The sequence below is a fragment of the Tenrec ecaudatus genome, chromosome 4 (assembly GCF_050624435.1).
Source record: "Tenrec ecaudatus isolate mTenEca1 chromosome 4, mTenEca1.hap1, whole genome shotgun sequence".
Lineage (NCBI taxonomy): Eukaryota > Metazoa > Chordata > Mammalia > Afrosoricida > Tenrecidae > Tenrec > Tenrec ecaudatus.
In genome coordinates this window covers 61508416-61534802 of record NC_134533.1, presented here as the reverse complement: position 1 = coordinate 61534802, position 26387 = coordinate 61508416, and the positions used below count along the sequence as shown (strand labels likewise).

At 42.9% G+C, this 26387-nt stretch overlaps 1 protein-coding gene across 3 annotated transcripts in view; it reads right to left on the bottom strand.

The window, feature by feature from the left end:
• Positions 1–26387, bottom strand: part of DENND5A (DENN domain containing 5A) — a 94518-nt gene that overhangs the window by 7949 nt on the left and 60182 nt on the right. For all 3 annotated transcript variants that reach the window (XM_075546101.1, XM_075546098.1, XM_075546100.1), the window contains exons 8-16: positions 26034–26268; positions 19751–19901; positions 18821–18914; positions 15784–15915; positions 10393–10545; positions 8558–8642; positions 6196–6280; positions 5009–5137; positions 945–1066 (exon numbers count right to left, since the gene is read on the bottom strand). In XM_075546101.1, coding sequence (XP_075402216.1) covers positions 945–1066; positions 5009–5137; positions 6196–6280; positions 8558–8642; positions 10393–10545; positions 15784–15915; positions 18821–18914; positions 19751–19901; positions 26034–26268 — 1186 coding nt within the window. The remainder of the gene's footprint in view (positions 1–944; positions 1067–5008; positions 5138–6195; positions 6281–8557; positions 8643–10392; positions 10546–15783; positions 15916–18820; positions 18915–19750; positions 19902–26033; positions 26269–26387) is intronic.

Genomic DNA, 26387 nt, shown 5'->3' with positions numbered 1-26387 from the left:
TCAGATCTCCTGAATTCCAGTCCAATATTACTGCTACCAAAGGCCGTAACCTTAGTCTCTGAGAGGGAAGATGGCACTACTGAAGCTGTAAGGATCTGGCCAAACAACCAACCATGGGGCAAAATTTAGAAATCACCCCACCCTCACTAGAGAATTCTGGCATCTCAGAAAGATGAGGTTTGAAGGGCCTTAAACTATATTGAATCCTATTCCTCACTTTGCAAATAAGAAGACTCAGGCCCACGGCAGGAGTGGCTGTGACCACGGGCACATAATAAATTAAGGTAGAACCACGTCTGGGTATAAATCTCCCAGAGCCATCTAGAGTATGTTGTGCTAATTCAAGAGAACTGTTTTCCTTTGTGAGTCCTGGTGGCATAGTGGTTACACTCTGGGCTGCTAAATCGCAAGGTCATTTAGTCCCAAACCACCAGTGAGTCACTCCAAGGGAGAAAGATGGGGCTTTCTCTTCTAGTAAAGAGTTTAAGTCTTGGAAACCCACAGCAGCAGCTCTGCCCTGTCCTGCAGAGTCATGATGAGTTAGAATCAACACGTTTGGTTTATTGGTTTCCCTGGGGCCTGGTCTGTAGCCTGTAATGCTGAGTGTTTCACTCAGCCCAGGACAAAAAGGAGTTTCTTTCCAGGTGTGCAAGGAGGGCTGTGAACCTCGCCACACCATTCCACCTTCCTCACCTTAAGGCTCTCAGAGAAATACCCAGGACAACAATGGCAAAGTACCGAGCTGCCCAGTTCAGAATAAAAATCAGAGCTTCAGAGATAAAGCAGCCTCCATGAAGGGCAAATGCACCTGTCTCCTCACAGAGGCAAAGGGCCAATAGGAAACACAATGATCAACTTCCACTAAAAAATGGGACACGGTAGGCCTCAGCCAGCTTCACTAAGCCTGGCCCTGCAAAGGCTGTGCGAGGTCCAGGGCTACTTACAGATGGTCGTGAAGACGTTGGTAAAGCAAAAGTAATCCACGGCATTGAAAGAGAGCAGGTGATATAGGAACTGTTCCTTCTCGTCATCGCAGCGCAGGAAGGCATAGCGCTTGTACAACTTTCTGTAGAGAGAAGGCGTATCATTCTCCCAGTCAGAGGGAGGGGAAGATGCTACAATTATTCAGCTCTGGATAGAGACAGTTGTGGGGATAATTAAGATGCCAACCTCAATCTCTTAAGAGTCATTCTAAAGAAACAAAGGCAGCTTCTGTCTCCCTGGAGGCTGGGGGAAGTGGCTTCTACTAAAGTGGGAACAACAAAAGTCACACACAGCCAATGTGCAAAGCTTGGTGTTATACTGTGTAAGTACTAGAGTCCTGCAGCCTCCTCCCCGACCTTGAGGGCGGACTAGAATTCCATCAGAGAAGGCATAGGCCTCTCAGACTCCTAGTAAGGTTGTTATCCTGATGTCTGTGACAGTCATTTACAACCAGGCCATGCCTCAAGCCCTCAGCAGACCTGAAACCCCTAAGTCAGAACACTGCTCTGAATGGGAATGTGAGCCCAAGACTGCCTCAGAAGTAACGAAGGCAGGTTTCTGCCACTAACCTCTGACCCAGGCTCCCAGTGAGAAAGAGCTGTGCAGACCACCCATGCCCTCCACCTCTTTTCAAATGGTCTCCCTTCCCACACCCCTGCTTACCAAAGACTGCACCATCTATAACTGCACAAGACTAATATCCTCCCCAAGTAGAAGAGACAGAGTCTAGCCAAATGTGCATGTCTTAGCGCAGGGGAGCAGAAGAATGCCCATGTCCTGGCTGCCAAGCCTGAAGTCGCCACAGCCCCGTGACAGAATGGGATCCCATAGATCTGTGAGAGGGCACCACGCAGACGGATTTATAAGGTGTGTCACCACATTTAAGAGCGCTCCCTAGTGGAGCAGTGGCTAAGCGCTTGGCTGCTAACATAAACTCAGCAGTTCAAAAGAGGTGTTCTGTGGAGGGGTGTTGTGGCAGTTTGCTTTTATAGAGATTACAGCCTTGGAGACCATATGGGGCAGTTCTACTCTGTTCTTAAGAGAGAGGGTCACTAAGAGTCCACAGAATATTCGTCAATCAAGACCTCCTGGAACCAGGTGCTAGAGAAAGCAGCACATGTCCTCCAGTCCAGGTGAATCTATCAGGCAAGGGTCACCGCAGAAGAATGCCCACAATGAGAGGGGCTCTCTCTGGGAATTTTGGTCCCATGAGCTGAAACAATCCTGGGCAGATTTCTAGAACAAGGGGACCTGAAGGCTGGCACAAATTCAGACAGGTGCCATAGAGCAAGGAGAGTTCTAAGAAGTCAGGCTGAATGTCAGGCTAGGGTCAACAGGAGAACAGTCCTACATGTTCAAGCTAGAGTGTGAGACACTGCCCCGGAAGGTTATGAGTTTCTACTGTTTACCCTGAAAATAAGAGTCACAACCACCATAAGAAAACTGGATAATCTGGCATGCAGACAATTTAGTGCACGTGAGGCGTGAAGAGGTGTCAATTAAACTGAGGCAGAAGTGAAAGAGTAAGAGCTGGGGTGGGGGTGGGGCGAGAGGCAAAGGCTAACAGATGAGAATGATTCTAAAGTGACTCCCTACCTTAAGCCTATGTAGGGAAGGAGTGAGACGGATGCTCAAGAGTAGTGGCTGGCCAATGCTAAAAAATTTTAAAGGTGAAAAACAAAGCAAAACTCACTATGACCAAGTCGGTTTTGACTTATAGAGACCCTACCCTACAGGTTAGAGTAGAACTGCCCTCTGGGTTTTCAAAGCTGGACCGCTTCATGGGAAAAGAAAGCTTCATCTTTCTCCCAAAGAACACTTGGTGAGTTTGAACTGCTAACCTTGAGGTCAGCAGTGCAATGCATACAATCCACTGCATCACCAGGGCTCCCTGGAAGAAAGGCAGTGATGGTGAAATTCCTCTGAAGCCTAGTTTGGGTTCTGAGTCGACGGTTACGATGTCAGAGGGAAATAAATACAGGACTGGGGCTCCAAAGAAGTGTCAGAGCTGGAAATTCAGATGTGGCAGTCACCTGCTTAGAGGTGACAGAAATCATGAGAATGGATGACATCACCATGTGAGAGAGCGAGCCAGGGTTTGCAAGGGAGAATGTAAGCCGGCTGGTATATGCAGAAACTGAGGCCCAAGGCTAGTATCCTGGAAAGAGCTAGTATCCTGGAGGCCCAAGGCTAGTATCCTGGAGAAAGGAGCAGGATGGAATAGGGTCATGGCCACCAAACCAAGTTGAGCCCCACAGTGCGGGGGAACTACACAGTATTCTTCATTGCAGGGTGGTCAAGAGAAAAATCTGGGGTTCACAATATAGAATTATCCAGCTTGGTTAGAATTAGTCGTTCAATGGGTCCTCTGGGATGAGGAACCTGGGTTAAGGAAACTAGGTTGGAAACCTGAGAGTCAGGAGCATTCTCTCCAGCTTTATTCCCAGGTTGCTCACCATCTCCTGTCTGTACAGTAATACACACACATTACTGTGCACTGGCTGAACACCTACTATGTGCTAGGCAACAGGCTCAGTATTGGGAAAGGCATATGGTTTAAGCACGCAACTAAATAAAGTTTTAAAAGACAGTGATAACACTGACAACATATAAAAAGCTGTTACATAACAGAATGAACAAATGCTATGGGGCCTGGAGGAAGAACAGGCAAATTGAGCAGAGATCTCATCTGAGGAGGCCCTGAAGGGATTAACCCTGTGGAGGAATGAGAGAACAAGTCATGCAGAAACAGGGACGAGCGGGCTGGCGAGGAGTGTGAATGGCTAGAGTGCTCAGCATGTGGGGGAGAAAGAAGAGCGAGCACGTTTTGATTAGTACCCCTTTCTTTCTCCCTTAGTCTCACCACAATGTGATCTACGGCAGCAAAACCCTCACCCTCCAGTAGCACAAAGCACCCTGGAGACCAATGAGAAGGTTGACAGTTTGAAGCCTGGGGAGAAGGATGTGGCTGTCTGCTTCCATAAAGATCAACAGCCTTGACAACCCTGTGGGTCATTCTGAGTTGGAAATGACTTGCCAGTGTTGACTAGAGTAGCACTGGGGTCCAAATGCCAAGTGAGAAGTACTATAAACTGAGTGCACTCGGAACGTACCTCCTCTAACCGGACTCAGCTAAAAGAAACCAACACGAGCTTCCTCACCAGGGTCAGTACTGTTATGGCTACCCAGGCCCTTAAGCTCATACACCCTAGACTTCTTCACTGCCCTCCTGCCGCCACTCTGCTGCCTTACTGCTCACTGCTGGGCAGCTCTCCATCAGACTGGCCCACAGGGAGGACTTCTCTTTCCCCTGCATGACTCCCACACAACTACAGCCACTGATGCTCCGGGACACACATTGCAGGTGTTTGTTTTCCGTCCAGACTCCAAGTTTACAATGCACTATGCTCTTTAACTGTCCTACCAGTCCCAAATCGTTTTATTGTACATGTTTACTCTTCTGGAGATTCAAATGGAAGCGCTCTAAGAATTGAGAGCCTTGGAAGCTGCCCCATGCCTCTGTCTGGGTGAGAGGTGTGGAGCGAAAAGATCTAAGACGGTTGTCTGTACACGCCTTTATACCTCGAGGGGCATCAGTGCAGGGTCCAGACACAAAGGGCAAGGAGTTGGTTCCTTGGGAGTGGCTCTTGACTCAGGAAAAAACAGAGAGATACAGGGATAAGTTAAAATGTTTTAATTCTCTGCTGTTTCCTCCTCAAGGTAGGGTAAGAGACAAGAAAATACACTCTGTCCAAGAAGGATACAAGTCACCTAGGTGCAGGAGGAGGGGCCCCAACTCGGAGCCACTCAGTGAGGTCTCCATTCACGTTACCTCTGTATGAAAGCTAGCTATGGCTGTGCGGATGGAGACTATGAGACAGCAGAACTATTTCTTCTATGGATAAAGAGAGAAGCTTTCAAGTGCAATTTGTGTTTAACTGCATCCAGCCACAGTGACATACCCAACACTTCCCCCCTCCCACCATTCTGGGAGGCTGGCTTCACCGAGGGGTAGTAGCCTTACTTGGTGAGGTCATGTTCTGAGAGAAGCTGCTTCAGGTGTCTGGAAAGTAACTTTTTTTCCATGGACAACCGCACCCATGCTCTGGCCTTTCCCACATCAGTCTTGATTTCCCCAATGTTCTGGATGTGCCTGAAAGGGGAAAGGAAAAGGAAAGTGAAGGTGGGGTGGAAGGCACTGTCTCGGAGAAGGCCTTGGGAGGAGCTCTATGCCATCGTGGGAGAGCCCACTGGTCTTATTCCCTAAGTCTAGGCATCCACGTAGCTTTGCCAGATAAGCTTTTACCCCAAAAAGGGCGTAAAAAAAAAGACAGCCTGGCCCTCAAAACATCAGGCTAGACCCAGAGCCTCAAGGCCTTGACAGCCTCTCCTTACGCTCCTTCACCCTGCTGTAATTCTCCCCCAAGTGACAGGAAGCGCAGCTGCTCACCAAGCTCTACAAACACATCACAAAGCAAAACAAAACCAGTGGGGAGGACTTCCTGGTTAGCTGTTGCTCTGGAAACCTAGGCGTGATAAGTTTATTGTGCCAACTAGGCACCAGTAGGACCTATGGGCCAAGTTTAATGAAACTCAGTTGCAGCTTGATTGACTGAGTTAAATGGCTGGCTACTGCCTCTCTCCCTGGTGATCAGACCAGCATGCTGCCTGAGTTAGCTGCTCTACCCAACTGCTTGCTGTTACCTGTGGGCCGGGCCGTGCTCTGCTCCACCCAGCCAAGGCAACCCGTGAACTGCGGTGGACTGCATCGCTGTGCTGTGCTGCTCCACAAGGCCCTACTCTGTTGAGTCGGCTGCCTGTGGGCTGACCCTGCACTTCTAGCCCGCCATTTTGAGGCTACATCATGAAACCCCGAGGAGACCTGCTTCCTCACACTGCACTACCGGCCTCTGCTACACCTCACCCCTTCTGCTTCCCTATCTGCTTCCTTGGCCTTGAGCCAATGGTCGTGTGAGTTAGAAAGACTTTCAGTATATTAACTGTCCCACAAAAGTAGGCTCGACTAAGCTCTCTGTACTGCTGGGTGGCCTAATTTGCTGTCGTATTCCTTTTCACTACATGAAAGCACATATATAGACAGATACAAAAGTTTCCTGGTTTTGTTTCTCTGGAGAATCCTGCCTAACACACCTAGGAAACAATCCTGAAAGCAGGATTCAGTGGATTTTTTACATGTGAGCCCAGACTAACCTCATATCTTGAATGAGTGAGATCCTCAGGGGAGGCATGACTGAGCTGGCATCAGATTTCCTCCGTTCTGAATCAAGAAGAATTCCTAGAACAAAAAAAGTTAATCATGTCCACAGAGATCTGAGTATCTAACAAGCTGACTACCTTTCATCTCAAATCACAAATTGACAGAAAACAGTTGATGACTCGGGTAACACTTCGATCAATAACCCCATACAGATTTATTAAGTAATTATGGTGACAGATTTTACACTTATACACATCTCATCTCTCTAACAATCTGGAAGATCCCTCAAGTTTCCATCTTAATAGAGGAGGAAACTGAAGTTCAGAGAGGTTGGGTACTTTGCCAGGTCACCAAGTAGCAAAATCAAGACTGGGACACAGATTTCTAGCTCCTGATCCAGGCAATTACTTGGGTAATACTTTGATGAATGATCTCATAAACTTGTATGAATAAACTATGACACAATCAACAGAAGGCATGTTTAACCTTTGACTTATTGCTTGTGTCCTGCACTGAACAAACTCCATAAAGTCAAGGAAATGGGGTAAGAACATTTCCAGTATGCTTAGGACCTCTAGAAAAAAAGATAAAATCTTTATATCCTCTTGTCTGGCCCAGTATTTACAATATAGGTATTTCCACTACCTAACTGGATTTGAGGCTACTGTTTATCCTTAGCAGTAACTTCACCAGTCTTCCTGAAAAGACTTCTCTCCAGCATCAAGAATGTACACCAACCTATAGCTGGAAGATAAACAAGTAGTCATCTAACTGAGAAACAACAAAGCCCACATGGAAGAAGCACACTAGCCTGTGAGGTCACAAGGTGTCGAAGGGATCAGGTATCAGGCATCAAAGACCAAAAAAACCATAACATTGTGAATGAGGGAGAGTGCGGAGTGGGGACCCAAGGTCCATCTGTGGGAAATTGGACATCCCCTTTTAGAAGGGTCGTGGGGAGGAGATGAACCAGTCAGGGTGCAGTATAGCAATGATGAAACATACAACTTTCCTCTAGTTCCTAAATGCTTCCTCCCCACCCATTATCATGATCCCAATTCTACCTTACAAATCTGGCTGGACCAGAGGATGTACTCTGATACAGATAGGAACTGGAAATACAGGGAATCCAGGACAGATGATCCCTTCAGGACCAGTGGTGAGAGTGGCGATACCGGGAGGGTGGAGTGAAGGTGAGGGAGAAAGGGGGAACAGATTACAAGTATCTGCATATAACCTCCTCCCTGGGGGATGGACAGTGAAGAAGTGGGTGAAGGGCAACGTTGAATGGTGTAAGATATAACAAAATAATAATAATTTATAAATTATCAAGGGTTCATGAGGGAGGGAGGGGAAAATGAGGAGCTGATACCAAGGGCTCAAGTAGAAAGCAAATGTTTTGAGAATGATGATGGCAACAAATGTACAAATATGCTTGACACAATGTATGTATGTATGTATGTATTGTGTTAAGAGTTGTATGAGCACCCAATGAAATGATTTAAAATAAAAAAAGAATGTAACCCCAAAAAAAGCAACTCCCCTTAAGTCTGAGTTGTGCCTGAGAAACTCATCTTGTTTTTCAGCCAAGTATTCTCCCACTTTCAGTGCCAGTTGAGGTCGCCTAGTGTATGCTGAATCTGTGCCCATCTTTTCAGCACATTTAAACTCGTGTTTATCTTTCAAGTAAGAACATTCTAGCAAAGAAGGGAGAATGAAGGTCCACATGTGAAGTGCAAAAGGTACGACAAAGTAAAGGGAGAGAACTGCTTTAAGGGGAACGCGTTAGGGTAGTATAGAGAACACCTGACCAAGAGACAAGAGGCCTGTCTCCGTTCTAGCTCATCCATTAATCCACTGTGTGATCCTGAATCCATTCAAATCCTCTGGACAAGAGATCTCTGCAGTCCCTGCCAACACGGACAAGTTTATTAAACTATACACAGAAAGGATGTGTATCACAACAGGCCTTGACCCTGAGAAGTTCTGGGACAAGGCACTGACAAAAAGGCTCTCTTGAATGATAAATAATGTCAGAAATAAAACAAAAGACAGTGAAAATTACTTGTTCAAACATCAGACAACCAGTACCACAGTTAAACACACAATCATTCTAATTAAGACAAGCCTCTTGCTGATAATAAATCTTTTATCTTATTATCAAAATAAACACATAATGAAAGCAAGCTCCCTGACATGCTCTATGGTTCAGAGAGCCCAATGGCTTAAAACTTGAAACAAAAACCATCCCAGAGCAAAGGCTTCATTGACTTGAACCATCTGCTGCAAGAGACCCCTGTGGGGACAGGAAGCTGGTTGAGGGAGCTCTCTCCAAAGGTGCAGGGACTATCTTACCTGATGTACTGAGGCTTCCTGATGTGAGTTTTCTCTGGCGGTTTTCCTGATAATGTAACAGGTGGGACCACAAGGCTGATTTTCCCTAGAACCAATGCAAAAGAGAGAGATCTAAAGGTCAGATTTATACAAATATATTCTCTTACTAAAATCCATGAAGAAAACAAAGAAGATAGAGAATGGACAAAGCAAATGGTCCCCCATTGGGAACAGAAAAAAGATGATCAAAGAGAGCCTGGAAAGTGAGCGGTAAATAAAGAAAAAAGCAAGTCTGTTCATCCCTACAAGATTTGTTGCTTGAAAGATAGCTTGGGCTTTTATACAAAGGGGCTAAAAGAGAGCCTATGATACCATCCAGTCTAAGAGACTATATGATACCACCTGAATTTCCTAAGCAGTTAAAAAGCCTATATGCCCGCAGTGAGCGTTATGGAGACGAGGTTATCACTACAATAAGGATTAAGGTATAGTTGAACAAGCCTTCAGGAAGGCAAGCTGGTATTTAACTGCAAGCCTAAGCAATACCGTAGTCAATATAATAAAATATGGCATTCGGCATTAAAACAGTGGTGGTTTAAACTATTTGGGACGTGTAATAAACTGTACGTTACATATTTGAATACTCTACACCAAATCCATTGCCATCAAGTTATCACCAGCACATGCTGTTGTTGGGTGCTGACAAGTCGATTCTGACTCCTGTTGTGCAGCGAACCCAACCCTGCCCGGTCCTCCCCTGCCCCTTGTCATCATTGTTCTGTCTGAGCCCACTGTGCGGCCACTGAGACAGTCCCTCTCCAGACAGGCGCCCTCTTTTTCTGAGGACTTCAGCAAGCCTGATGGGAGTTTTCTAGTGACTGGCCCTCATGAGACGGGTCCAAATTGTGCGAGACGATGTATCACCGTCCTCCTCTGTAACAAGCACACTGGCTATACTTCTTCCCAATTTTCCATCCAGCTTTTACTTCATCATGTCTTCCATTTGCTCTAGCTGCTTTGTGTTCAAGAGTGTATTTCAGAGTCTCTTCTGACAGCCACTTTGACCTTTCCTACTTGCCTTTTTAATCAGCTTTGTCTTTCTTCATGTATGATTGTTCTGGTTTTTACTATTTTCTGCTTTCTTTTACATTGAGGAATTTTTGAGGAATATATTTTGTTGTATGACATATTTTAAGCATGATTTTCTTTATATAAAATACAGGGTAGGTGAATATATAGAGATAATAACTAGACTAATAGTTCCTTAGAAAGCTCTGATGGCATAGTGGGTTACACTAGAATGGCTGCTGACTGCAGGTCAGCAGTTTAAAACCCCTAACTGTTCCACAGGAGAGATAAAGATGAGGCTTTCGCCTCCTGTAACTATGTAAAGTCAGAAACCCACAGGGGCAGTTCCACTCTGTCCTACAGGGTTGCTATGAGTCAGAATTGACTGGATGGCAGTGAGTTTTGTGAGCAGAGTCATGGCAGTGGGAGGTTGCAGGAGAATGGGGAGCTAAGAATCACGAGTACATGGATGAAGAAAATGTTCTACAAACGATTTTGCTGATGATTGCACAACTCTTTTAATATATTTAAACTGTTGAATTGTATGATACATGAATATATATCAATAAGTACATTTATATATCAATAAAACTGTTTCTAAAAAATTAGCCAATGGAAACCCTCTGGAAGACAATGGTTAGATCTGCAACTAATCATGGGAATGGTGGAGGACCAGCATTTTGTGGCACATGGAGCTGCCATAAGTCGGGGCAGACTTGACAGTAACGGACAACAAGCTATGAAAACAAGAAGAGTTTGCTTGGCAGGAAAGGCTAGACATTCGTTACCTGTTTCACCTGTAACCCATGACTCCAGATCCTTTCCAGAAGGTCACATAGGCTGGCAATCAAGGTGTTTTCTTCCACCCCTGTGATGTTCACCTCTCCGTGTCCTAGCTCCACAGCTTCTCGGCCCATTTTCTCTACAAGCATCCTCTTGGTCTACAAAGAATCAGCCAGTAGGATCAGAGAAGCACATAAAGCAAGAGCCCATGCAGCTGGAAGCCTTACCCATTCATCAGTCGGCAAGGAACACGATGAAGACGTCCCAGGGAGTGGCAGCCATTTCTGCTCTACCACATAGAGGTCAGGTTCATTGTAGAGTGCAAGCCTTAAAAGTTTAGTTAAGAAGGAGATAATAACAAAGCAACCACTACACACCCCTGTGTAAGTTTATGACTCTGGATTTCATTTTCACATTTATGAGATGAAAGAATTGAATAAAACCCTTTGACCATGTTCACTTCGGACATAATCTGACCTTTAATGCTTAAACAAACATAGTAAACAAAACTTCCAACATTTAATTCTAGAACTATGTCTAACCTCCATCAAATGGATAAAAAAGTTAAAGTGGAATAATTTACCTTTTGGTAAAAAAGTTTCAAATGCTTACAGTAAAACCAAAATTAAAACAAAAACAAAGAAACCCACCTATTGTAGAATAACAACCACAGCTTCAAGAAAAATACTTTGTGAAGAAAAATAAAAAGATTATGAGGATGGGGAAATAGATCTATGTGCACATATTTATAGGTTTAGTATTAAGGCAGCAGAAGAACATTGGGCTGCCACTCAAGTACTCCCTCAATGCAAGAATACTTTCTTCTATTAAGTTGGCATTCTATGATGCTCACCTTCCCGACACAACCGCTGAAGCCAAAGTGGGTGAATAAGCAAATGTGATGAAGAATGCTGATGGTGCCCGGCTATCAAAAGATACAGTGTCTGGGGGTCTTAGAGGCTTGAAGGTAAACAAGCGGCCATCTGGCTCAGAAGCAACAAAGCCCACATGGAAGAAGGATATCAGCCTGTGTGATCACAAGGCGCTGAAGGGATCACTTATCAGGCATCAAAGAACAAAAAATCCTATCATTGCGTGCTCACCTCCCCGATACGATTGCTGAAGACAAATGGGTTCATAAGCAAATGTGATGAAGAATGCTGATGGTGCCCGGTTATCAAAAGAGATAGCGTCTGGGGTCTTAAAGGCTTGAAGGTAAACAAGCGTCCATCTAGCTCAAAAGCAACAGAGCCCACATGGAAGAAGCACACCAGCCTGTGCGATCACGAGGTGTCAAAGGGGATCAGGTATCAGGCATCATCAGAACAAAAAATTATATCATAGTGAATGAGGGGAGGAGTGCGGAGTGGAGACCCAAAGGCCATTTGTAGGCCACTGGACATGCTCTTACAGAAGGGTCTCAGGGAGGAGACAAGCCAGTCAGGGTGCAGTGTAGCAATGATGAAACATACAACTTTCCTCTAAATCCTAAATGCTTCCTCCTCCCCCACTATCATGATCCCAACTCTACCTTACAAATCTGGCTAGAGCAGGATGTACAGAGAGGAACTGTAAAACACAGGGAATTCATGGTGGATGATTCCTTCAGGACCAGTGGTGTGAGTGGCGATACTGGGAGGGCCTAGGGAGGGTGGGTTGGAAAGGTGGAACCCATTACAAGGATATACATGTGCTCTCTTCCCTGGAGGACGGACAATAGAAAAGTGGGTGAAGGGAGACATCAGACAGGGAAAGATATGACAAAATAATAATTTATAAATTATCAGGGATTCATGAGGGAGGGGAAAAATGAGGAGCTGATGCCAGGGACTTAGGTGGAGAGCAAATGTTTTGAGAATGATGAGGGCAATGAATGTACAAATGTGCTTTACACAATTGATGTATGTATGGATTGTGATAAGAATTGTATGAGCCCCTAATAAAACGATTTTTTTTAAAAAAGAAAGAAAACCAGAAAGACTCAAGGGATCAAGTTGTCCCAGAACGAATGGATCACATGAAGCAAGCCTTCACATCCCTGAAACCAGAACTAGATGGTGCCTGGTTGCCCCTGTGAAGCACTTTGACTAGAATCATAACAGAGTCCCAGGCAAAGCAAGAAAATTGTGGAACAAAAAACCAAATTCACAAAAAATACCAGACTTAGTTGGTCTGATGAAGAACCGAGGAATGCCCAAGACTATGGCCCTAAGACCCCCTTCTGACTTGGAACTGAAGCCATTCCCAGAGAGTGTCTCTCAGCCAAACAGGCTTATAAACTAAACAATCACAAACAAGAGAAACACGTTTCTTAGAACTATCAATTATGTGAAACCAAAAGTATATTTGCTCTCAAACAAAGATAAGAAGGCAGGAAGGGGTAGGAAAATCCAGACTAAAGGAAACGTGGAATCCAGGACAGAAATGAGAATAGTGCTGACATACTGGTAGGAATTCAGCCAGTAATGGAACATTATGTACTATGTACAAATTATCAAGCAGGAAACCAATTTGCTCTGCAAACTTTCACCTAATGCACATATATGTTATAAATAAAATTAAATACTAGGTGCCAGGCACAAACATTATCCTGCCTAAGCTTCCTTATACCCATTTGAGATAAGTATTACCACCATCTCTGGGTTACTGATAAATTGATGCCAGATGGTTTGCACAAAAGTAATAGTAAATCTGATTTTTAAGCCCAAATTTGCTAAATTTTAATGAATTCTTAAGCAAGATTTAATCATGTTATAAATTTATAACAGACAAAAACAAATAGTTGGTGGGAGATCACTCTAAATCCTACTTCTCAGAAACAACATACACTTTAGGTGTCATTATTTTTAAATTTTTATTTTGAAATATATTTTGTACAAATGCATATGTACGTGTGTGTACATGTATGTATGTATATAGGCATATACACTCATGGAAATAGCATAAAAAAACAAACAAAGCCATTCGGGTAATCTACAGCACAAGGCCTCTCTACAGATGTGAAGAGCATAGATGTTGTTTTGATGGTTCAAGCAGGCCTGACCACATCATGGCATTTTCTTTTTTTCTTTCCTTTCCCCCCCATCATGGTATTTTCAGTCACCTCATGTGCGTGTAAAAGTTGAACAATGAATAAAGACCACAGAAGAAATGATACATTTGGTTATGGTATTGATGAAACATTTTGAATATGTCACAGACTGACAGAAGAACAAACAAATGCTCCTTAGAAGTGAGGATGGCAAAAAGCTGTTTCACATACTTTGAACATGTTATCAGGAAGGACCCACCCCATAAAAAGGACATCACCCTTGTTAAAGCAGGAGATTAGCAAAAAAGAGGAAGACCATCAAGGGGATGATTAGTCCAGTGGTTACAACAATGGGCTCAGACAAAAACAAATGAGCCCATGGGACCAGGCAGTGTTTTGTTCTGTTGTAGAAGGGGTCATTTGCAAGGCATTTAGCAATAACAACCATCTTGAGAGAGTACACTTCCTCATCCTCCTCCCATGGCAAGTTCAAATCTCTGGGTTAGCAGTCAAGAGCTTAACCACTGTACCACCATGACCCCAGGTACTATTTTGTAATTACAACTATCATCCATCTAAACCAGTGCTTCTCAACCTTCCTAATGCTGTGACCCTTTCATACAGTTCCTCATGTTGTAGTGAGCGCCCCAACCATAAAGTTTTTTTCGTTGTTACTTCTTAAGGGTAATTTTTGCTACTTTTATGAATCGGGCGACCCCTGTGAAAGGGTTGTTCGACCCCCAAAAGGGTTGCAACCCGCAAGTTGAGAACCACTGATCTAAACCTTTGAAGAGCCCATTTGTCCTTCCCCAATCACCTTCCCACTCTAAGTGATCATGACCCTGACTTAACATAAAACTAACAGAAAAGCAAGGAAACCGTCATCAGTAACATTTGAATCCCTAAACAATACAGCTTTGCCTGTTAGTTTTCTTTTGTGGTTTGTTTCTTACTCAACTTTGTGAAATTCATCCATGATATTGGAAATAGCTACTGTCCATTTCTATTGCATTAATAAACCATTTACTTGTTTATTCACCTACTGAGAAGCCTTTGGGTTGTTTCAGTTTGGGACAGTTATAAAAGTATTACTATGAACTTCTGGTTCAGATGCCCTGGGACAGGCTAAAGATGTTTCCACAGGAAAATACCTACAAGAATTACTAGATAATACTATGCTGTTTTTCAAAGGCTGCATACCAATTTGTAATTCCAACAGTATGAGACTTCCTTGTTACTTTAAATGCTAGCCAACACTTAAAAGTGTTAGACTTAATGCTGTATTTTTTCCACTCTGAAATACCTATTTTCCTACATGTTAACATCAGTGAAATTGAGACACATCTTACAGTCATCATTGGCCAGCCAGCATGAAGACATCCTGCGTGGGTATGCACATCAAAACTTGAGAATGTGTATCAGCTGCTTAGGAAAAACTTCCCAGAGACAAGAAAGGAACACTCTTTTGAGATAATGTTCTTGGTGTATGTAGAAAGGACAATGGTATGTGGAAAGTCATAGGTATCAATGACTCAGGGAAAAGACTGAAGTGTTTTTATTTTTCAAACACCCAAATTCAAGATTCTAGTATTGATATGTTACTCTAGTTCCTCACAGCAATATTTTCTTCCACATAAGGAAGTATATTTTATTTCATCCCATAAATGAGCACCACTTAGAAACCAAAAAAGCAGGGGTGGGTGGGAATTGGCACAGTGGCTGCCACAATAAACTCAAGCACAAGAGCAATTGCACGATGGTACAGCACTGGTCGGTGCTTCGTTCTGCTGTGCAGGGGTCACTAGGAACTGGAACCCACTCTAACAACAACACACAGCATATCTACTGATTTATTTGAACTGTATCAGAAATAAGTGTTATTTCATTAAAAATGAAGAATGGTTCATTGTAGGCTGTAGGAAAATATTCAGATAGCATAAGCATAAGCCAAAAGGCATAAATTTGGTCTGACACATAATCTACTAGGTAAATTCTTGGTTTCAGACCCAACTAATCACTGTTGTCATCTCAGTGTAGGAACACATTTCCATCTCTGTATTGATGATAGTTCAACTACAATTACTTCAAGTTTGTAATGTAACGATACTTAAAACTGAAAACTACATCTATTAGTTTTAAAGGATATATATTAAGTTTATCAAGTAAATTGTGTTTATCCTCAATTAATGGTATATTTATTTAAAACACATGCAATAAATCCAAAATTAACAGGATTTTAAATGTAGTATTATCCTAGCATAGTAACAGTATTTTAACAACCAAGAAAGAGTCATCAAAACCAGGCCCTGGTGTTGCTTTGCTTGCCATGGGAACTCGCACACACACAGACTTGTCTGTCACTCACCTTGTTGCGACATTCCTTCAAGAGGCCCTCCACAAACTTCCAGTTGGTCTGGGCGATCACTGATGGAGAAAGGTTGGACAGTTTGGGCTGGCGGATGGTGCTGCCCAGATTCCTGGCTTCCTGGATGTACTTCTACAGCAAACAGGGAAAAATCAAAAACCCTTTGCATCCATGCACACAAACGAAAGGCAACCAGAAAGGACAGGTACCAGTAGAGGGCACTGTCACTCCACACTTTTTTAGTTTCTTTCCTGGAGGTGGATGGGACACAAAAAGTCTAAAATGCACTAACTCCTGAATCAAAGAAAAAGCTGAGGTGATGTGATTAAATTGTTTTTGTTAAGCATCCTGTTGAGGACTGAAATTACTGACTGACTGATATGCGAGGGGAAAGACCCAGGACTGCAGCACGTACACATGTACAGCTCAGTGTACACACTATTCAAATCTCAGAGTGCTATGATGAAAAGGTTTGTTTTCCACCCAGCTTGGAGGAATTTAAACCCATCTGTCCATATCAAAGATACCTACCACTTCCATCATAAAGGATAATCTTATTAAAACTAAGGTCTGGAAAATAAGAAGCCACACTTAAAATAACAGCTGCATTTTTTCTACAATATGCTGGCTCTTAAGCATCTTAAGTTCATAACTGACATTTTCACTCTGACTTTTCCCTTCTCCTGTATTTATTCCAGTAGCACAACTCTGTTCATTGAAAATTGGAATTTAAAACAATGGCGTTTTCCCGTGAACTTCTAGTCTTTCAGTCAGCCCTGATTACTGACGCCCATGGCGAGACTTCGGTCACTATCGTCTTTTCTCAATGAGGTAAGCCACCTAACTAGCAGGTTATCTCCTCTCAAAACATTGACCACAACATCCTTTACATAAAACCCACCAAACACTTCCTCTATTTAGAACACTGTTCTCTTTAGCAAATCTACAAACTGAGCTGCTAACCACAGGTCAGCGGTTTGAATCCACCAACTGCTCTGCAGGCAAAAGAGAAAGTTTTCTACTCTCATAAAGGCTTTAAGTCTTGGAAACCCAAAAGGGCATTCTTCTCTACTCTACAGTGTCACTATGAGTCGAAATGAACGTGATGGCAACGAGCATTATCCCTCAAGGTTTACAGCAGTGCTTCGCCCTTCCTAATGCCGTGACAACTTTCATACAGTTCCTCATGTTGTGGTGACACCCCCCAACCACAAAATTATTTTTGTTGCTACTTCATACCTGCAATTTTGCTACTGTTAGGGATCAGGCGACCCCTGTAAAAGTTGTTTGACCCCCTGAAGGGTCTCAACCCACAGCACCCTTTAAACTGCTGGTTTAAAGGGTGCTGGCTCCTCCACAATTGGATGATGACACCAGATAGGAAAACCTCATTTTTCTCTCATCAGTAATCAAGCATTCATTTACCTCTCGGTCCTTTTAAAACACTCTTCTACTAAAGTTATCTGCACACCTTAGTTCACTGCCTTAATAAACTGCAATTCTGGGAGGATACATCTATCTTCTTTTGTTTGTAGACATTTGTCATCTTCATATTTCAAAGGTCTTAGGTACAATGACTACGACCAAGAAAAATGGGCTACAAACACCACTGAAAGAAGCATTAGAGATGAAATGGAAGATCCAAAGGAAACGTTTACAATAACATCAATCCCCAACATGCCCTAGGCTATAGTTACAAAAAATATATATATATGCACAACTGTATGCTGCAGTTAAAAATCCATAAACATACCCTGTCATTTTAATGCATTCTCTTAAAAAATAACAAAGGCAAAATATTTTCCCATTCACTGAGGTGCCTCGCACATATGAAACAATGTTTTATTGTATTTCACCCAAGCAAAATTCAAGTTGTTGAGTCTTTCCTCAGTACGTTATGTCTGGAATAAGTTTGGGAAGGTGAGTTCTATTTCCATAACTTTTCTGTAATTAAATAAGGTCAATTCTTCAATTGAAGGCCATAACTAGAAACTTTACTGGAAGTATAAGTTATGGCAAAGCTGAAACATTCTGGTTACAAACAATGAGGATTTGGGGAGTAAATGCAAGAATCCTCCATCTCCAGGCCTCTAATAATATTCCTCTCCTTTAGTTGGGGGGTGGGGTGGGCGCAGAAATAATATGAACTATTTAAGATACAGAAAAAATAGGAGAAAGGTCACATTCCCACACCCACATGCCAAGTTCAACGAAGACTCATAGTGTTCATTCAAGCTCAGCTTTGCCTCCTCTCTCCCAATAAAATAAAGCCTCACCAAATTTTAAAGATTTCCCCCATGGTTAAGACTCTTATGTCTGAGGTTCCCAACACACACACAGACACACACACATGCAATGAATAAATAGCATGCATGAACAAGTAAGGAAAGAACAGTAAAGGGTTCTCAAAAAAAGCCAACCTCATTGCCATCGAGTCAAGTCTGACTCACATAGATCCTAAAAGACAGAGTAAGTAGAACTGCCACCATGGGTTTACGATATTATAACTCTTTGTAAGAGCAGAAAGCCTCATCGTCTTTCTCCTGTAGAGCTGTTGCTGGAGTCAAATCGCTGTCCTCAGGCTTAGTAGTCCATGGCCTACCTGACAGTGCCACTAGGGCTCCTTGAAAGGTTCGACGGAATTTCAAATAGAGCTTGAATCAGACTAGGGTCTCAATCAGCCGTTCTCAACCTGTGGATCGGGTCAAAAGACCCTTTCACAGGGGTGCTCGATTCCTAACAGTAGCAAAATTACAGTAGCAACGAAAATAATTTTATGGTCAGAGGGTCACCACAACACGAGGAACTGTATTAAAGAGTTGCGACATTAGGAAGGTTAAGAACCACTGGCCTAAATGGAGTGCACTGTCTCTTGAAAAATATCCTACATCCTGAACTGTCTCAAATCAAGCTCTGATATCAAGCTTCGGAATGGGCCTTAGAAAACACTGGGACAGGATCAGAGGCCAATGAAATGGGAATGAGAAGGGGAGGACATTACAATAACAGAGTCAGTCCTTATCCTAAGCTGTCTCACCTCTCTCTGGTCATTATCTAAACGCAGGTGTTCTGTGTGTTGCTTCTGCCGATCTTTCCGCCTCCACTGGGCAGGGGCATTCCTTTTTGTCCACCTAAGAGAATCAAAGCAGGCACAACAGTAAGGTCACCAGACTAAACTCAGAGACCACGAGGGAGAGTAGCTGGAAGAGCAGTGACTGAACACGAAAAGAAAGAACTACCCAGAAAGTGTAGGCATAACTGTCTTGAAACATCCATAAAAATCTTCATACATATCCAGAAATATAAGGGGAACTTCAGAGTTCGTGGGAAAATTCCATCATCTTTTTATGGCATTTTTCCATGAACTTTTGAAGTCTCCTGGTTGATTCTTTCCATTTTGTCTGAATTTAGATACATTCCTCTCCAAAATCCAAGGGGTACAACTCTGCTAAGTTATCCACTTTTAGTTCTGGTCCCAATTATTTCAAACACCACTGAGTGATGGCATAACACTAGCTATCTTCTGTAGGGGATTCACATTGAGTTGTGAATGATTTCAACCTATCTAGAGCCTGCCCTTTTGCTGGTCCTGAGCACATGGAAAGAATCCCCAATGGCACAGTGGTTAAAATGCTTGGCTGCTAACCAAAATGTCGGCCCACCAGCCGCTCTGTGGAAGCTTGCTTCCATACAGATTTATCGTCTTGGAGACCCTATGAGTTCTACTCTGTCCTACGGGTCACCATAAGCCTTAAGCAACTCAAAAGCAGTGCGTTGGTTTGAGTTTGGGCATGTGGAGCTATCCCACTTTGTAGAGACAGAGCCAACAGATATTCTGTCACCAATTTTATTGTTTGAATGAGTGAACAACCGGATTACTTTAAAAAATGCCAAGGATACCAGTTTTGGCCCAGGCACTAGATAGCCTGGCTCACAGAATCATGGGCGGGGGGGGGGGGGAACTCACTTGTTGCTGACTGGCCCAGTGGAAAGCACATCAGACTGCAGCTTAGGGAAGAAGCCTGGCTCATATTTTCCTTGTCCAATCTTCATGTCAAGTAAATGGGGATGAACTGCAGTGTGATCAATTTTTGCCAGGCGCAGTTCAATTGCTTTCTCTGGAGGAGAACAAAAAAAATAAGTCATATATATTTTTTGTCATGTATTTCTTTAAAAGCTGGCTATTCTTCTGCTTCCAGCCAAGAGGGAATTAAAAAAACACCGATTTGCCCTCCTACCTAAAACAATGTGAGGGAAAAAAAGGAAGAGAGAAGGAAAGAATGAAGGAAGGAAGGAAGGAAGGAAGGAAGAAGGAAGGAAGGAAGGAAGGAAGGAAGGAAGGAAGGAAGGAAGAGGGAAGGAGAGAAAATACACAAACTATAAAAACAGTGGTACTCAAAATATTGGACATCAAGCAAAAAAGGGCAATAATCACAGAGACAAAGGAAACAAGTGAGGTGGCCCCTACACTGCTCGAACTAACTGCTTGGAGAGAGTCTCAGACTGCAGTGCAGGGAAGGGAGGAAACCCACTTGGAGTTCAGCAGACTTCCTAAGTTATAGAGACAAAGATAAAAAAATCAAAGCTGTCAAGGAAGCTGGCATTAACAAATCAGAGTCCTGGAGAAGGAAGAGCTACACAAAGAATTCAAGTGATCTGCAGAGGATCCCTGAACTATTCAGTAGAGTAACTGATGAGTACTGGTCTGAGTCAAAGCCATCTGGACAGCACCTAACAACAGACACAGGTTAAGAGAACTAACTGAGCTGGGAAAAGCTCATACGAAAGGATCAGAAGAACATACAAGGCAGCGACCAGCACCTGCTCCCACTTCATGAGGAAATGTAGAGTACTCAGAAGGGTCTTATCTCAGTTGCGAAAAATAATTAGTCATACACTAAAGGTCCGTCTGATCCTGCTAAAGAGACACCTCAAAAGGAAACCCCAAAAGAACCCATCTATTTCCAAGTAACTTCAATCTAGAGCAAAGATAAAATATTTTTAGACATCCAAAAATATCCAGGATTCAAAGAGGTAAAATTCACATTGTCTGGTATTCAGTCAAAGATTATTAGGCATATCAAAAGACAAGATAACATTACTTATAATACTAAAAAAAAAAACAACCAAAATTACCCCAGAACTGACACAAATGTTAGAAGTAGCAACCAAGTACATTAACAGTTACCATAATCACATAAGGGAAGACCAAAGAAGAGTTGACATATTAGAATTATGGTGCTAGAGAAAAAGCTACCACGGACTGCCAAAAGAACCAAAAAATCTGTCTTGAAAGAAGTACAGCCAGAATGTTCCTTAGAGGCCAGATGAAAAGACTTCATTTCAGAGTTTAAACATGCTGTCAGGAGCGAGCAATCCCCACAGAAGGCCATCATGCTTGGTAGAGTAGATGGGCAGCAAAAAAAGGAAAAGGCTCTCAACAGAATGGACTGACACAGTGGCTCCAACGATGGGCTCCAAGGTAAGAAAACCGTGAGGCAGTGCTTCGTTCCTGCTGTACACTGGGCGCTACAAGTCAGCAGCAACAACATAATCACATTCCATACGTTTAAAAATTAAATAGAGACATGGAATTTTGTTTCTAAGACTGAACTTTCCAGAGGTGAAAGCTATCATATCTGAGTAGGGTAGGGTGAGTTGTTAAAAGTGGTGATGGATGTGTTCGCTAATTCTTGATGTGGGCGTATGCATTCATCAGAACTTTAAATATTAGAGTTTTATGTCAAAATTTTAAATGTGCTCAGTTTATACCATATCAATTATACATAAAATTTTTTCTAGCTTTCATGACCAAATTATTTTCTGCTTTGACTTTTTTGCTGATACCATGAGATTTCCGTAATATAAAAAATTTGGGTCTTGCAATGTGTCCTAGGGTCAGGCCACCTACTCTCTTTGGGCCTCTCTCACTTCCCATCCCTGCCTTACTTGCACTCAACAGAATTTATTAAGTATGTAAAGCGCACCAGGTACTATTCTACAATAAAGTGGTGAGCCAATAAAGGGGGAGTATGTGAACGTGATCAATATCGAGCTTACTTCTGTTTGTAACATTTCCAAAAAAATCCTTTTAGTTGCATTTTGGACTTTGTCCAAACTTTTACCAATTGTGGTGTTACCTTCTGTCACATTGGGTCTCTTTAAAACCCAGAAAAAAGTGCCGGCCCCAAACGGGCATGGACAGCGGCACCTCCCCCAAGAAGAATTTACTTCACAGGACAGCACTGAAGCTACCGCTCCGGGAGAGGGATATATATGATCAGAGCGCACGGGAGCAAATGAAGGGGGAGAAAGAGAGAGTAGAGCACATCCCAGCCCACCAAGCCTTGAGGAGGATATTCCCGCTCAGAGCAGCCAATGCACAGAGAAGAACATATAGCCGGCCCAACCATGAGACACAACATCCCTCACTGACCCATAGCCCTACGAAAAGGGACAACACTGGAGACAGTGTGGGAACTGCACGTGATCTGACCCCACCACACTGAGACAAAACACTAAGGGCATGCAACAGAACAGCAAGGGGAGCAGAACAAGGAAGTCCCGAAGGAGTAATAAAAATAGACTTTGGGGCCAGGTTTTGGCACCCCATCAGACTGGACCGGAAAACACTCCTAAAGGTCAACAAACAGACCTTGAACTATTTACAGGCTTTTCTTTTTTTTGTCATTGGTTTGCTGTTGTTGTTTTATTTTGTTGCTTTGGTTTGCTCTGTCTTGTTTTTGTGCATATTATTTCTGCTGGTTTAGCTAGATAAGATAGGCTGGATAAATAATCTGGAGGAGAAAACAATGGGACTGATGGGACATGAGAGAGGGGGCAGTGGGGGAAAGGAAGTGGTGCTAACATTAACAAACCCAAGGACAAGGGAACAGGTGATCCAAAATTGGTGGCGAGAAGGGAGTAAGAGGCCTGGAAGGGCTTGATCAAGGGCAATGTAATCGAGAGGAATTACTGAAACCCAAATGAAGGCTGAACATGATAGTGAGACAAGAGGAAAGTAAAAGGTAATACAGGAAAGAACTAGGAGGCAAAGGGCATTTATAGAGGCCTAAATACAGGCATGTATATATGTAAATATATTTATATATGATGATGGGGAAACATCACTCTGCATATATTTATAGATTTCATATTAAGGTAGCAGATGGACATTGAGCCTCCACTCAAGTACTACCTCAATACAAGAACACTTTGTTCTATTAAACTGGCATTCCATGATGCTCACCTTTCTGACACAATCACTAAAGACAAAGCAAGTGCATAAGCAAATATGGAGAAGAAAGTTGATAATGCCCAGATATCAAAAGATGTAGTGTCTAGGGTCTTAAAAGTTTGAAAATAAACAAGCAACCATTTAGCTCAAAAGCAACAAGACCCACATGGAAGAAGCACACCAGCCTGTGTGATCACGAGGTGTCGAAGGGATCAGGTATCAGGCATCAAAAAACAAAAAAATCATATCATTGTGAATGAGGGGGAGTGTAGAGTAGGGACTCAAAGCCCAAGTGTAGGCAACTGGACATCCCCTTTCGGAAGAGTTGCAGGGAGGAGACGAGCCAGTCCGGGTGCAGTGTAGCAGCGATGAAACACAACTTTCCTCTAGTTCTTTAATGCTTCCTCCCCCCACTGTCATGATCCCAATTCTACCTTACAAATTCAGCTAGACCAGAGGATGTACATTGGTACAGATAGGAACTGGAAACAAAGGGAATCCAGGACAAATGAACCCTCAGGACCAGTGGTGAGAGTGGCAATACGGGGAGGATGGAGGGAAGGTAGGGTAGAAAGGGGGAATCGATTACAAGGATCTACATATAACCCCCTCCCTGGGGGATGGACAACAGAAAAGTGAGTGAAGGGGGATGTGGGATAGTATAAAACATGACAAAATAATAATAATTTATTAATTATCAAGAGTTTGGGAGAGAGGGGAGGTGGGGAGGGAGAGGAAGGAAATGAGGAGCTGATACCAAGGGCTCAAGTAAAAAGAAAATGTTTTAAGAATGATGAAGGCTGAGGGCAATACTGGGAGGGTAGAGGGTTGGAAAGAGGGAACCGATTACAAGGATCTACATGTGACTTCCTCCCTGGGGGACGGACAACAGGAAAGGGAGTGAAGGGAGACATCGGACAGGGCAAGATATGACAAAATAATAATTTATAAATTATCAAGGGTTCATGAGGGAGGGGGTAGCGGGGAGGGGGGGGGAAAGAGGACCTGATGCAAAGGGCTTAAGTGGAGAGCAAATGCTTTGAAAATGATGAGGGCAAAGAATGTACAGATGTGCTTTACACAATTGATATATGTATGGACTGTGATGAGTTATATGAGTCCCTAATAAAATGTTAAAAAAAATGATGAAGGCAACAAATGTACAAATGTGCTTGACACATGGATAGATACATCGATTGCGATGAGTTGTACAAGCCCCCAATAAAATTATTTTTTTTAAACCCAGAAACAAACAAAAAATATTAATTAATTAAAATAATAATAATAAAACCCAGAAGAGTGTTTGACAAATATTTCTTAAGCATTTACCAACACTGACGAGCCCTGGCGCCATGGTGGTTCCACTGGCTGTTAACCACATAATCAGCAGAACGAAACCACCAACTTCCCCACTGGAGAAAGGCGAGGCTCTCTATTGTTGTAAAGAACCAGTCTTGGAAACCCGCAGGGGCAGTTCTACCCTATCCTACCGGGTGACTAGGAGCTGAAACTGACTAGATGGCACTGAAGTTTGGTACCGTATGCTGGGCATTTATAGCATTTGGTAAATGAACAAAATATATTTTAAAAAGGTACGAGAACACTGAACATCCCACAAGGACGTGAACTGCTGCTCAGTCTGATATCTCAAGGTGAGACTATTCTCTAGCTAAACTAATTTACATGGGGCTTCCTGATCAGAATGGCATGTTTAATCATTCATGTAGCAAACAATTCCTAACATCTATGTGTTCTAGTCACAATGCTAAAGAACAGGGGAAAGAAAATAAGCAAATAAAGTCCTTGTCCTTAAGTTATTCTCTGATAATGACAGTTCAACTAATAGACAGGTCATTGCATGAAGGTACAAATAAAGCATCACAGAACCAAAGAGGAAAAATCAAGTGACTCAATATAGGGGCTTCATAAAGAAGGAGATATATCAGCTAAGTTTTTATGACCAAAGCCCCAAAAAACCCCAAATTCACTGCCATTGAGTCGTTATCAACTCAGAGTGACTCTCTTGTGGGTTTCTAAGACTAAAACTTTTTTTGGAGACTAGAAAGCTCCATCTTTTCAGACCCAAGGAGCTGCTGGTGGTTTTGAACTATCAACCACGTGGATCACAGCCCAACTAGCAACCACCAAACCACCAGGGCTCCTAAGTTTTTATGGCAAACACTGTTAATTGCTTATTCATAATTCACTCACCCTTTTTTTCATACTAATACCATTTGTCATTAAGTTAATTCTGACTCAGGTTACCCCTCCCTGTGTGTCACAGTAGAACTATGCTCTATATAGCCTTCAATGGCTGATTTTTCTAAAGTGGATCGGATCTTTCTTCTAAGGCACCTTGGGGTGGACCTGAACTTCCAACCACTCAGATAGCTACTGAGCACAGTTGCAGTGCCCAGGCACATCCCCAATCTGGCTCTAAGCATCATTACGCCCACTTTAACACTCTTTTTCACAACCACCTTTGTACTTAGAAAAACCACATGCCACGGATGTGGCTTATGAGACAACAGAAGCTGCTGGGATTTCTGGGAAAAGTCTTTGCTTTCCTAATAAAAAGGGGAAAAATACAGCTGGCATCAACCTTCAACTCTTTTTATCTTGAATATGAATATAATGACTCCTGAAGCAATGAAGCAACAAGAATGAAGACAAATGGCCACATGCAAAGCCTGGCCGAGTAAAATGAATCAGAATCTCAATTTCTGATTACATTGGTGAGCAATTGGGCCAACACCAGTAACAACCAACTCTGTACTTGTTAATAACTTGAGAAAAATAAATGCATATGTGCTTCACTCACTGATTACTTGCTTACTTACAGGAGGGCCCATTCCTAACAAATAGCCTTGAAAGAAGTTTGTCAGTCTAAAAGGTAGAAATGGCATTTCAAGCAATAGGAATAACTTACAGAAAGAAGCTGGCATGTTTAGAAACAGATATTTTAATGATAAAAGTCAACAGAGTGGAATGTACAGCTCCAAAGAGGCCTTACCGGCATCATCGACAGTGGTACACTTCTGGTACATAGATGTACGAAGAGTAGGTGTCCGGACATTCAACAGCCTGATCTTGTCCACTCTGGAATCAAACACTCGGAGCACAGGGTCTTTATCCTCATCATCATGACACATGATTTTATTGTCAATGAACGAAGCAAACATCTGGGTCTCCAAGAATCTTGACAGGAAGGGCAGGTAGGGCTCAGGCTGATCTGACAGAAAAGATGCCTAGTGCAATTAAGAGGAGACAGACAGTCATTGGCAGGGAAGAAGAAAGAGCACCTGCTAGGCTTGGTGCACAAAGCACAACATGCTTAAGGGTCTTTCTAGAGGGCTAATTCTCCTCG